Raw genomic sequence first — 14,279 nt, 5'->3', positions numbered from 1 at the left:
ATTCACACACATTCACACACATAGACACAAACAAATTTAGGTTGTCCCTGGTAGAATTATTCCTGATGCTTTTCTTTCAGTTTAAATTAGTTGTTATTATTCCAGCTCTCATGGCTGTGCTGTGTTGCTTATTTATTGTGCGTGACTGTTTCTTGTTATCATTTTTCTCTTAGTTGTCATACTATGACAGCTGTTTATTGCTGTTGTTCGGCTGGTTGTCTTTTACTATTATTATTATTTTTATTGTTTGTTTGTTTGTTATTTGTTTGTTTTTGTTTTTCTCCTCCCCAAGCCCCCCTCTCTGTTCTATTGCAGGTTTCGTTGCTTTCTGCAATTGGTGTTTCCCTCCCGGTGACAAATCAATACATAATTAAATAAATAATGAAACCGACAAAGGAGTATATTAATACTCTGTTGTTAAAGTAAAATCTGTCTGGCACAATATGGTATCCAGCTCATCATACTCTATACCAGGCTGCTGGGCAGGACAGGTTTTTTAAAAAATAAAATAAAAAATAAAGAATTTCTGCACAAACTGTCAGGAGCCATCTCAGGTAAGCTCATCTGAATGCTTGTCGTCCTCATCAGGGTCTCAACCTCACTGCAACTTTGCACAGCCATTGAAGAGGAGTGGACCAACATTCCACAGGCCACAATCAACAACCTGATCAACTCTATGCGAAGGAGATGTGTTGCACTGCATGAGGCAAATGGTGGTCACACCAGATACAGATACATTTTTGAGTGGCCTTTTATTGTGGCCAGCCTAAGGCACACCTGTGCAATAATAATAATATAATAATAATAATAATAATAATAATCTTTATTTGTAGAGCACTTTTCAAAAACAAGTTACAAAGTGCTTTAACAAGTGTAAAGACAATAATACCCAAGAGACAATAATACAAAAACAATACAAGATAAAAGCATGAAAACATTGAAAAGACTAAAATACATGTTTAAGATAAATATAAAATTTGTAAAATAGAATAAAATAAAAGGGATAAAATAAAGTCAAATAAGATCGGGAAAGGATCTCCTATAAAAGTATGTTTTAAGAAGGGACTTAAAAGAGTTCACTGACTCAGCCGACCTGATTTCCTCGGGCAGGCTGTTCCAGAGCCTCGGGGCCCTGACAGCAAATGCTCTGTCCCCTTTATATTTTTAGTCGAGACTCTGGAACAGACAACAGACCTCTGCCCGAGGATCTCAAGGTACGTGCTGGTGTGTATGGGACTAAAAGTTCAGAAATATAACAAGGTGAGAGGCCATGAAGAGCTTTAAAAGTGATCAATAGAATTTTAAAGTCAATTCTAAAACATACTGGGAGCCAGTGTAATGAAGCTAAAATAGGAGTAATGTGGTCCTATTTCTTTGTTCTGGTTAAAAGCCTGGCAGCTGAGTTCTGGACAGTCTGGAGTCGATCAATAGACAGGTGAAAAGGCTGTTGCAATAATCCAGGCGTGATGAGATGAAGGCGTGTAAAATGGTCTCGGTGTCCTTAAAAGTTAACATAGATCGAATTTTTGCTATATTTCTAAGTTGATAAAAACATGATTGAACAAGCTTTGTGGTGTGCTGCTCGAAATTTAAATTACTATCAAACCAAACACCAAGGTTCTTTGCTATGTTAGGAAGATATTCACAAACGCTTTTGGCTTATGTGTATATCACCTAAATTCATCCAACGTTTGTTGTTTTTTTTGTGTGGAATCTGTGTATTTGCAGATCAGTTTTATATTTCCAGAATATTTTTGTGAGTTTACAAATGGGTTTTTTTCTATTTCTGGAGGTTGTATCTACAAATTCCACATTTACACACAGATTGTTGATCTGTTCACACAAATAATACTGAGATAAATGTATCTCCATACAACATTCACATGGGTACATGGCGTTTGTCAGACGGGAAAAATTGTGAACCTATCCTTTAGGAAACATGATCAAATGTGTTCTGTGAGTTTGAGCAAAACCTACATGAGGTGTACAACATTGCGTTGTGTTAGTTCGTTGTTCTGCTGCATCTCCATGCCATGTACCATTGACAACATGTTCAGTCTACATCACATGTAAATAAAATCATCATTGTCACATACTTGCCATCATCAGCATGAAAAGCCACAGAATGTGGGAGCCAGCCCGGCTGATGGTCCAGCTTGTACAACTGAGGCACCAAACCAACAGCAATCATTCCCCTCACTCCTGTATCAATGATCGTCACCTGTAAAGAGCACAGGTTGAATTGTCCCAGATAACAAGCGGGGAAAACAATATTATCTTTGTGATGTCTTCAAACAATAATGTACCCAATTTTGAGTGGAAGGGTGTCATTACATTCGACTAACAGCCTCTTATTCAGAGATGTGAGCATCAAAACATAGTAAGTGGCTTTACATATTAATGTTTCTTCTAAAAATAATGTAAGGAGTCATTTTCTTCTTCCTCTGACTCATCCCTGGACACCAACTTTGAATTTAAAAGACTCATAACACATCATGCGTGGGAGGCTTTTATATTGTCAGTTAGCATAAGCAGAACAAACTGTGTAGAGACAGAGGAAAAGGAGGAGTATGAGAGGGGTACAGTGAGGGTGATGGCGCAGATTTATGTATTTTTCTTTGATTTTCTTGTGGTGGATGTTATACGACCACAGGTCATGTTTATGCAGCCAACACTACTTTATATTTCAATGAAAAAGAGTCTACAGATATGCTAGCTGCGCTGTGAAGCTGTACTTGGGCACAGCAATGCTTGGAGCTAAATGCCAATGCTAGCATGGCAACATAGTCACAATTACAATGTTGCCATGCTGATGATTTCCAGATATGTGTTATGTATTCAGCGTGTTAGCATGTTAATATTGGCTAATTGGCGCTAAACACAAAGTACAGCTGAGGCTGATGGGAATGTCACATTTCAGGTATTTAGTTATAAACATAAAGTATTGGACAAACCAAAGTCAGAGGGATGAATTGCAGACCATAAATGTCATTGCAATCCAAAATTTCATGGCAATCCATCCAACAGTTGCCGAGATATTTCAGTCCAATTCGTGGACCAGTCTACCTCTAATTCTTACAGATTTCATGCTCTGCTCCTTCAGGCTCCACCTCATATTTGTACATGCCATTACATCCTGCTTTTGGATTGGCACTGCTTCTCTTTTCACTTCATGAAATTTCCAAACCAACCTGAAACAACTGCATGTTGTAAAAAGTAAAGAGCTTGCCTTCCCCACTGTTATCATAACCGAATACTGACCATATGACATCATCCCTAGGGAGCCCTACATGGACACACTGCAATCTGAGCACTGCTGGCAAATCCAGGGCAAGGAGAAGAGGAAACTTCTTTCCCATGACCTCAACATCGGTCTCCTGAGAGTGAGAAGTAATCCATCCCTTTTTTTTCTGCTTCAGTGTAAAACATGCAGATGAATCCTTAAATCTACCATCAGTATCCACTTCGCTATCATTTAATAGCTCATACGCCTATGTACACAGACTATTCCTCCATCCTACGTGACTCCCACAAAGTGAGTCACCATAATGAAGCGCACGTAAGTATAAAGGTTGAGAGTGTTAGTTACTGTTTCACTACACGTCAGACCGGGGGCAGGAAGTGTGTTAGGCAAGTTTGAACATGGTTAATTCTGAGAAACAGTCACTGTCTTGGGATGTTTGTGCACTACAGTCTCGAGATTACCAAGAACAGTGAAATCAACAAACCACCACATGATTTGAAATGAGCAGCGACTTATTCGGCTATTTGAAACCAAACGTCACGTGTGCCATGCTAGAAGTGGAAGGCTTGAGGCACAGCGACAGTAAATGAGGGGGACCGGGGCTTATAACACCATTTGAATGACAATTTGTATGACGTAAATCAACGTAAATAAACTAATATAATGTTTAACAATGTTAAAAAATGCGGGAAATGTGCGTGTGATCTACTGAGCTTTTTAAGACGAAGGCTTTACAGTAAAAACAACACAATCAAAAGACATATTTTCTTGCACCCTAACTGAACTTGCTAAGTTGACTGAACAGCCTAACCTAACATCAAAGTTGTTCAAGAAAAGGTGCAAAAACAAAGTGTTAGTTGCTATTTTATGTGCTGCGACTGGCCCTGCTTCTGACTTTGGTGTAAATTATTATGCCATATCTGACTTGAAGAATCCGCATTAGCTTCTGCAATTACTTGACGCCCTGTCCAAGCACACACAGTGTATGATAGACCTGCCAAGTAATTCAACAGAGCTTTGTTTCTCAGATACGTGCTGTTCCCAGGAAGTGTCATGATTTCTTTTTCATTGTGGATCAACAAGATGAAATCAACCAGTCAGACACTATGGCCTGCCAAGGCTCCTCTTATCAACACAGAACAAGGGCTGTGTCATAAATCCACAAGAAATACTAAGGCTCTAAAATATAGAACTATAAATACATAACGCTACCATCACAATGTTCACAGTACACTGTTTTGACAGTAAGTATACAAGAAATGAATCTACTGATGACTGGATATGACACAAGACAGTGGATCACTCCTGACAGTCTAAAATATACTGCAGAATGTTTTGACCAAATAATAATACTTCATCTTATGTTTTCTGAAATGTGTCAGAGCTGAAACCTCAGTTACAAGAAAACCAATGTCTTGTGGTTGAAAATTGTTTTAGTTTTCTCCAGCTCTGAGGAGCTCCTCCATTCTGCTGTGCACTGGATTGTAGGAGAACACAGGTCCATCAATGACAAAAGAATGAATGAATGAATATGTATTATGGAAATGAAGACACAGCTCACGTGTCAAAACTTCACTGTAGAACAGCAGATACAGATATTTACATATAATATGTACTGTATGTACAACTTAACCTCTCTTGATTAATTCTTTTTCACTTGCATTTAGAACAAAGTGACTTATGTTAAAATAATTCTGAGCAATTGGGCTGTTTGATTACCGCATCCTTCTCATTTTCAAACTTATATTAGATAAGGTCATAATTAAAAGACTTCTAAATCAAAACCTGTCAAAATTAGACAGCTGAGCAGTCAACAGCACAGTTACATTTACTCTTTTACATGTACAAGTAACTTTTTGAGTAAATTGTACTTGTCAGAGTAGTTTTAGTGCATCATACTTTTGATCTTACTTGAGTAGATTTAAAAAAAAAAAAATCATTATTTTTACTCAGCTACATTTGGATACATTCATCCTGCTACCTTTCTTTCTTTATTATTTTATGCATTCCTGGTCTGTTAAGAGGTAGGTGGTCTGCTAGTGCTTCTTATCCTAATGCAGTCACGCATCCTCATGACTCTGTTCAGAGCAGAACAATGAAGCTACAGCATGGTAGTATGGCTTTCAAATAGTGTTAGCAGCTAATATTTACAGATATAAATTTAGTGCACAGTACAGCCAGCCTGGTCTCATTCCAGTGCGTCATATATCAAAGCTTCAGTCAGGCTTTCTCTAAGCGTCAGTATGACGCCCTGGGATGGAACCATGCTGGCGCTGAGCTGACAGAAAGCAGTGTCTGTTTGCTGCCTTAATGTAAATATTGAGTGTCCATGCAGTGTGCATTTAACTAGTCATGCTCATTGGTGCAGCCTGTTGAAGAGAGACGAAATTATGCAAACACAGAAAAAGACTAACTACTCTTATTTCATGTGGATGTGACTGATATTATGTTTCAACCACAGATGATCTTCCTCAGGTAAAAGTTAAGAATAAGATAACATACCAAATCATTATTTATTTTATAAGACAAGAAAAGAATGTATATTTTTAAACAGTCTTCACTTATTGCCGTACTTAACAGACTATAATATTAATGTAGTATTTTGTAATCACACTTGAGAGCTACAGACTGGATATAATGTCCGGTTCTATATGTGTCAGGCTATCTAATCAGGAGATGACGACTTGTCATTTCATCACAAATGAATATAAGAGTTGTTTATCTTTAACTGAGGAAGACCATCAATAGATGCACAGCCACATCAAATAAAACACTTTTTATTACAAGTTATTTGCTACTCAAGTAATTTTTTTCAGTAAATACTTTTGTACTCTTACTCAAGCAGTTATTTTGATGACCACTTTTTATTTAACTTGATTTCGCAAAGTAACAGTACTTTTATTTGAGTACAGTTTTTGGCTACTCTACCCACCTTTGGTCAACACAGTACAGACTATAACTAGTGGGAATGGCAGAAAACATGTTGGATTACACTGGCGCTCCTGTGTAGAATTAATAGCCATGAACTGAAAGGATATGATCAACTCTTACTTCGTAATAGCGATTTCTTCTAGACAATGGCCTGGCCGCCACAAAACAGCCAACTTCATCTGAATTCCCATGATACCTACGAAGTGATACAAAAAGTGAAACAAAACTTAACTATAATCATGACTTCTGCGAAAAAGGAAGGAAGAGCTCTAGCATAAAATGAGGGACTAAACAACATCATTTCAAACTCTAATGGTGACATCGCCGCATCACTGTTACCTCAGAATGTCTCCGTCTCTCAGCATCCTTTTGAGCCGCTCCCGGTATCGCACTGCTCGCACTTCACGAATTTCTCGAATTCGCCTCCTCCAGTTCAGAAAGCGATAATGAAGGTTTATGTCGTCCATGTCTGAAAATCATCACAATCTAGGACACAGGGCAACCCATCAAAAAGATGTATTACTGCTTTAGAGATATTACATTAGATATTTATCTGAAGACAAAAATCACAAATCAATTTATGTAAATACTTTGTGCCTGATGATGTTTTGACTGTAATATTTAAATAAATGTCTCCAGTGTTTGCTCAGTCAACCATTATAGCCATAAGAGCTGTTGGGAAAAGGGATAAGTTATAATGTAGTAACAGTACAGGTCTTCCTTAAAAACACAGCAAACATCCCTGACCACAACATGACTACCCATGTTGCCAGACAACAAGAAAGAACCTGGGTTTGAACCTCAAACCAAACCCTTCCCGTGAGGAGTCGTTGCGTTTGTGATTTTCCATTTACGTTTAATCCCACATTCCTGAGACAAGCAAAGGCCTGGGCAGTGACTGTACACTGCCAGCAGGCACGATTGATCAATCAATTGTTTAGTATATAAAATGTCAGAACAACTATTTAAAACTACTCAGTTAACTATAGACAAAGAAAACCAGAAACTCTGCAAACCTGAAATACAGGAACTAAGGAATGATTAGCTTTTTGAAATTATTTAAAATATATAGCCCATGTCAATCACAAACACTAGTGTACTAGCGTACATGTGGTTCATTAGGTTTTTTCCTGTGCCACGTTATTTAATCAAAGCCAGGGTGTATCAGGTGAAGGCAGCTTGTTAAAAACAATCAGGTTTTGTTTTTCCATTCAAATTCATAACTCACAACAAAAGTATTTTACTGTGTGGATTTGTTTATGTTCGCTGGTTCAGTGGGGGATCATTACAGTACAGTAGGCCCCCGCGTAGTATTACACAGACAAAACAGTTTCATTATAGAAAGCATGATTGTCTGTTGCTCTTAAGACATTGAACTGTGGAATTATGGTCTAGTGTTTCGAAAGTGATAATAAAACCAAGTTACCAGCCCAAACACGACTGAATAAAACATTTGAGAATCTAACTGGTAACGTGTTTTGATAAAGTAAACAAATATGCCAGCTATCGCCCCATTATATTTTTTAGTTGCGTGTCAACTTCTCCCATGTACCTATGTACGAGCCTACCCTAAACGCAGCTTCGCATTTCCCAGAGTACAGGCAGGACTCGGTTGGCCGGCTAGCTGCTTTCAGTGACACAACATTATCGCGCATTATGGCTAATACTGTACTGTAAACGTGACTTTATCTCAGGTTATTCACAAACCATTCAAACCATGTTTGTCTCGTGTTGGCTCCTTACTGTTTTGAAACGTGTAACGCGTCGTCCTTCGGCTTTTCTTCCAATTTTAAGGAGGTGAAGTCTGTCACTTTATGTCCAACCTGCGCTGTCGGAAGTCCCGCCCTCCCAACCAATCACATCAGAGGATAAATACAGTGAGTAGTCTTTAACCTGTGCAGTACCGTGTGTGTGTGTGTGTGTGTGTGTGTGTGTGTGTGTGTGTGTGTGTGTGTGTGTGTAGCTGTTAAAAAATGATTTTTCTTTGGTTTTACAGCAGATGTTACACGCCCTTTAAATATACACTGCTCAAAAGAAATTAGGGAAACACTTAATCATAACTGTATAACATCGAGTCAATTAAACTTGCATATATACATTCGCTCTCCCCTTATCCTTCCTGACTGACTGTTCTCTAGTTTTGTGTTTTGCTAGTGTTCTTGTCACTACTGGTAGCATGAGGTACCTGCATCCCATTCAGGGTGCTCAGCTAGTCCAGCTCCTCCAGGATGACACATCCATGCATGCCGTTGCAAAAGGGTTGGTGTGTCTCCCAGCACAATCTCAAGGGCATGGAGGAGATACCAGGAGACGTTAGAAAAGGAGAGCTGGACAGGATCATAGAAGGGCATCAACCCAGCAGCAGGACTAGTATCTACACAGGAGGAGTGCTGCCAGAGCCCTACAAAATGACCTCCAGCAGGCTACTGTTGTGCATGTTTCTATCCAAACTTCATGAAGGTGGCAAGAGAACACCAGAATCGGCAGGTCCGCCACTGGCGCCCTGTTCTCTTTACAGATGAGAGCAGGTATACACTGAACGTTATGCTGCCTGTAACATCATCCAGCATGACCGTGAAGGTCTGGGGAGGTATCTTTGGAGGGCCGCACAGACCTCCATGTGCTAGCCAATGGTACCCCTTACGGCTGCTGATGAAATCCTCAGAGCCATGGTCAGACCTTACGCTGGTGCAGTGGGCCCTGGGTTCTTCCTGCTGTAGGACAATGCCCGGCGTCAGGTGGCCAGAGTGTGTAGGTAGTTCCCCAGACGATGAAGGCATTGATGCCATTGACAGGCCCTCACGTTACCCAGACCTGAATCCAATTGAGAACCTCTGGGACTCTATGTATCTGTGCATCTGATACCGCCAAGTAGTGCCACAGACTGTCCAGGAGCTCACTAATGCCCTTATCCAGGTCTAGTAGGAGATCCACCAGGATACCATCCGCTGTCTCATCAGACGTTGCCAGGAGTGCATACAGGCTTGTGGGAGCCGAACACACTACTGTGTCATTTTATGAGTCGCGTTTAGTCACGAAAGTTGGATCAGCCTGTGATTAGATTTTTTACTTAGATTTTTGGTGTGATTTTGAATCCAGCCCTCAATTGGTTGGTGATTTTGGTGTCAAGAATTATACAATGTACACTAAAGATTATGATGTGTTTTAAGCGACTTTGAGTTTGTGAAAAGCACTATACAAATTCAATTTATTATTATTATTATTATGTGTTCCCTTAATTATTTTGAGTAGTGTATTTTACTACACATAGATCAATAAAATCTGGAGGGGAAAGACTTTAAGACCTTGTCAGAAAAGAAGCAGTCACCTCATGCCAAGCAGTTTTTATGAAAACCTTTTTTTTAAATAAAGAAAATTATAATATAACTGTCTGATGTTCTAAAAGCAGTAAGAAATGACTACTTTACAGTCATATTGTCAAGAATCACAAAGTAGCTTACTTTTTAGACAGTAAGGCTCTTTAATAAGGAGGATAGTCCGATGAAGTTTCTTTTTAACTTACCAAAAATCTCTCTGTACGTGATGTGGTTGTGAGCATATCTTCCTACTGGTAAATGATACAAGGGGTGAGCAGTATGGATAAAACCTTCCATCACGTTGTAATTTTATGTTGTGATATTGATATAAATAAGTACATTTGATTTAATATTAACATGCAAAAGCATATAATGGAAAATAAGCAGCAACAATAAAACATAGCAACAATCATAAATAAACAATAATGCAAACTAATCCAATGAAATCAGCATCGCCCACAGAGGCCTTGTGCATCCAAAAGTATTAAGGGATAAATGGGAAATTACTATATATGGTCGTATTGCCTGACCCTAACTGATACTCGGTGCGGTCTACCTTTTCAGATCAAAGTGTCTAACCTCTACTTAAGGGGTATTTAAGTCAACATATTCTTTCTGTCCATGGGTATTGGGCTGCCTTTGTAATAACATATTTGTATCTGAGACAAAGCAGTCACGAGCTGGATATTAATACTTCAAGTTAGAGGACAGGCTGTCAGATTTTTAAGATCGAGTCTTCTAATTAAATCTGTTTGTGACTCACAGACGGTGGAATTTGCAGGGTGGGACTTTTTGCTCGTGGCTATTAATGTCTTAGTCATCCAACCTTGAGTGGCACTCCTTCAGCCTCTTAGTGTCGGCCATTTCCTCTGAATCTCAAGCCCTGCAGTTACAGACTCCGTAAACACACTCAGTGAACAAAGTGTTTGTTTAGTGGTTGCTATTTAAATAAGTCATAACAAAGTCAAAAACAAGGACGAAAAGGGTGGAAGAAACGAATTACTTTTACTCCTGTTACTGTGATTGGGTATTTTTGTTCACAGTACATGTATTATTTTGAGTATTTTAATTTTTTACTGAATGTATGTGCTTAACTGCATTTCAAATCATGCTCAGGGTACTATTATCAGCTCACATTGCACAGTACTGATGCAAAACAACTAAGTCATTAATGTACAAAAAAATGGTTTAATTTGAGCTTACCTGTTTTGTATTAAATTTGACAATCTCACAATGTGTAACATTACAGTAAATACAGTTCTTGAATAATGTGCTTAGTTAGATTCCACCACTGCTCATGGCTTTATGATATCATTTCATTTTGTACTTTTATTTGATTTGTCCTTTTAGATTTCAGCTTGAACTAATGGTGACTGATTATAAGACACAGAATCTTATCAATTCTGTACAGACATGTGGCTACATTCAAATTGATGTTGTTGTTGTTTTATGATGAATGGCAGTCATTTAAAAACTTGAATGGTGAATTTCTTGCCGGCTGAGCCATGATTGGTTGATTACATGAAAGCGTCGCCTCTGTAAATAAACAACCCCCTCGGTGGGGAAAAGGCAGAGCAATGGAGGAGCATACACAGCAGTCACTTTTGATTTATGTCGCTGTAGAAAACATTACTATCCTGCAAGATGACAGACAACATATGGAATGAGCATGCGTGAGTGTGTATGTGTCAGAGACAAGGGGAAACGGGGTGTGCTTGGGTGTGTGGAAATGAGAAGGAAAACTAACATTCTCCATCACGTACCCTCCCATACCTTTCCCCCACTGGTTTGGGCTCTTTAAAAGCTGCTGCCAGTGGTGTCTGTCAGCCTCATTATCACTTTGTCTTGGCTTGAGGGAATTACTAACCACCTTGCGACACAGAGACAAATTGCAGTCGGTGGATCTAATCTGAGATCCTCATAGGTTGTAGGAGAGTGGACTATTTACAGCTTTTAGTGTGAGATGCTTCTGTATCTAAACACCCTGCTGCTGCTCCTCCTGCAGCCGGCTCTTTCGAGCCCAGTGCCGCTGACCACGCCGTCCAGAGGATGTCCCACCTGTAAACCAAAGTCCACACAGACTCAGCCATCTGTTGATTTAAACGCCACCTCTCTGGCCGTTGGAGAACCATGTGGGGTCTACACTCTGAGCTGTGCCCATGGTCTTCGTTGTGCACCTCCAGAGGATGAGCCGAGGCCCCTCCGTGCCCTGCTGGAAGGCAGGGGGGTCTGCATTAATGCCAGCAGCATCAGCCCGACCGACAATAGTCACACTGTAGGTAAGGTTCACACTGAATGAAGCAGTCCTTCAGGCTTTGGGCATACAGGTTCATGGTGTCGGGAAACTCACCTGTTGCTAATTTATTTGTCAGTGGTTGACATTTCAACTTTAATCAACAAACAAGTTCAATAAATCTTCCTGTAGCATGTGATCATGAGTTTGTAATAGTCAAGCAAATATTTGAGCAGAGAAACACACCTGTGTTTACACAGTTTCTTTTTCCATTGCCCAACTGCTCACATCCTGTTACACAAAAACATCAGTGACTAGTAGTGAGTAGTATAACTTATTTGTTTTTCAATATGGGTTTTACTATGCATATATTTGTAGTGTGATTGGTGCAATTAGTTAACTAAGAGGGAAGAACATTATAAAAAAACAACAACACATCTAAAAGCTGTTATTGAGGAGAAAAAAGAATAACTGGAGCTGACCTCACAATGAAAGGAAATGATTGTTGTTGAAAAAAAGGTATTCACACAGTAATAAGTGATCAATGCTGAGAGTTTTTGTCTGTCTCTGATCCTAGACCCAGCACCTACTGAGGATCCAGATGAGGTAAAAATCCTCTTCATCTAATGACCTCAATAATTTAGAGAAAGCGTACATGAATAACATGCAATCAGGCTCACACTCAGTGTATCTGTTGGTCTCTTTCTACAGGCCCCGTGTCGCAAACTGCTGACTACACTTATCACAGGTCTTGATGCCCATTTATTTAACTCAAATCAGGATATCTACATGCCCAACTGTGACAAACGTGGCTTCTTCAGAAAAAAACAGGTGAGTTTGCAAATTAAGACTAATTACAGTAAACCAGAGAAGTCACTTAACAAGCCTTTGTGGTTGACGTGTGGTTTGTATTTCTATCTTCAAAAATGACCTGTTTGTGTGTTCTGTTTGTGCAGTGTTGGTCGTCTCGAGGTAAGCAGCGGGGCAAGTGCTGGTGTGTGGATCCGAACGGCATGCCAGTCTCCTCAAACACTAAACAGAGGGGCGGCCTGAGTTGTTAGAATGGGTTCAGCCTGGGCTGGAGAAGAGGAGGCTGAAGCTTCATTTGCCCATATGAGAAAAAGATGAAGGAACACCACACAGAGTCTAAAGGAGCCAAACACAGTCTCACATCTCCAGCAGCCAGCAGCTCTCTACCAATGAGAAGCTGCTTCGAAATCCGGTGTAACTTTGTCTCCTTGCGCCCTCTACTGAACATATTAGGACTGTATTAATTAGACGTTCCTTCCACATCTACTATATTAGATGGAGAAGTATAGTGTATCAAATTTATATCAACATGTGGAATGATCCGGGCCAAGTGTCACATTGTAGTAGGAGACTTTGTTGAGGCAATCTGTAGTTACCTGAACGGTCTCTTACCCACTAACTTAACTCCGCACCTACAGTTTGGGCTACACATATTCAGGTTGTTCAAGTTTCAACAGTCTGACTCCATTTGTTTCAGGAACAGTATGATTTGGACCAATGTATCATATTTATACGTATATTTTCAGTATTTTTTTTACTTTGAAACCACTGTAACTGTGTTACTGTAATTGCTGTACATAATCTCTAGATGTAATCCTATTTATGTTACTTTGAATATGATATTCTATTTATGTTAATGTTGCTGGCAATTTGAATAAGTAATTTATCAGTGGTTGCCCATGAGAGCAGACGCCAGAGGTATTATTTGAAAAGCCTGATCATCTAATGCAGAATTAGATGGGGGCATTATTAGTATGTGTTTCTTTTTTTGGCATTTGTCAAGAAAATATGCCTCTTGATCAGTAAGAGGACGTGTGTTTAACTGACGGGCAGTATTGTAACATGTCTACGCGAGAAATTGGATGGATAATGGTTGGATGCTTTTTGGAGTTTATACATTTAAAGAACATTTTGTTACCTTTTTAAAAAATAAAAATGACTTTGCTCAAGATTTAAATCCAAATAGACCATAAAGCAACATCAAAGAAGAAGAAGAAGAAGAAGAAGAAGAAGGCACAACTTTTAAGACTTCTGTGGAGCAGCATCTCACCTACTCGTGTTTATTGTGAATCATTGCAGGGTCGGAGAGTACAACATCACATGTAACACAAGTACAGAATTATGACTACAGCATAGAAAGCCTAAAACTATTAACTAACGTGAGACCCTTTATATGTGTCATATGAACACACGTTTTTTTTAAGTACCTATGCTTCTTTTCACAAAATCTAACAGAAAGAAGATTAAAGGTGTGTTGAGATCTCACAACACAACAGATAAGAAAAATACAATAGTGTCCATAAAAGCCTTGTAATAAATACTATATTACTTAAAATGTCTTTTTTTGTTTTTTGTCTTGTATTTGGACTTTATTGAAAGGGGTTTGTAATATGTTGCCCATCTCATTTAGATAAATAGAGGAATAGAGGAATAAGATAGTATACCTTATGAAAGTGGTTCTACACCTGAGCGTCAGGACCCCCCCATAGGGTCCCAAGATAAATCTGAGGGGTGATTAAGATGA

General features: G+C 39.2%; 2 protein-coding genes across 3 annotated transcripts in view; both read left to right on the top strand.

Annotated features, from left to right (window-relative positions):
* Window positions 1-14,279, top strand: part of tex264a (testis expressed 264, ER-phagy receptor a) — a 148,152-nt gene that overhangs the window by 72,153 nt on the left and 61,720 nt on the right. The gene's annotated exons all lie outside the window — the stretch shown is intronic.
* Window positions 7,756-13,618, top strand: LOC123987566 (insulin-like growth factor-binding protein 5). Of its 2 annotated transcripts, XM_046076566.1 has the most exons (5): window positions 7,756-8,052; window positions 11,498-11,771; window positions 12,303-12,331; window positions 12,437-12,556; window positions 12,682-13,618. In XM_046076566.1, the coding sequence occupies exons 1-5, from the start codon at window positions 7,990-7,992 to the stop codon at window positions 12,784-12,786; spliced, it is 591 nt and encodes a 196-aa protein (XP_045932522.1). In that variant the 5' UTR covers window positions 7,756-7,989; the 3' UTR covers window positions 12,787-13,618. The 2 variants fall into 2 exon arrangements, with proteins under 2 accessions (XP_045932522.1, XP_045932523.1); XM_046076567.1 differs by lacking the exon at window positions 7,756-8,052 and having other exon boundaries at window positions 11,456-11,771.

This window comes from Micropterus dolomieu, linkage group LG18 (assembly GCF_021292245.1).
Source record: "Micropterus dolomieu isolate WLL.071019.BEF.003 ecotype Adirondacks linkage group LG18, ASM2129224v1, whole genome shotgun sequence".
NCBI classification, from domain to species: Eukaryota; Metazoa; Chordata; class Actinopteri; order Centrarchiformes; family Centrarchidae; genus Micropterus; species Micropterus dolomieu.
This window is presented reverse-complemented; position numbering and strand designations above follow the sequence as displayed.

Coding starts and splice junctions, on each gene's coding strand:
- LOC123987566 (XM_046076566.1), top strand. CDS start 7,990: ATGTCCAACCTGCGCTGTCGGAAGTCCCGCCCTCCCAACCAATCACAT. Junction 11,772..12,302: donor CGACAATAGTCACACTGTAG/GTAAGGTTCACA, acceptor CTCTGATCCTAG/ACCCAGCACCTACTGAGGAT. Junction 12,332..12,436: donor CTACTGAGGATCCAGATGAG/GTAAAAATCCTC, acceptor CTCTTTCTACAG/GCCCCGTGTCGCAAACTGCT.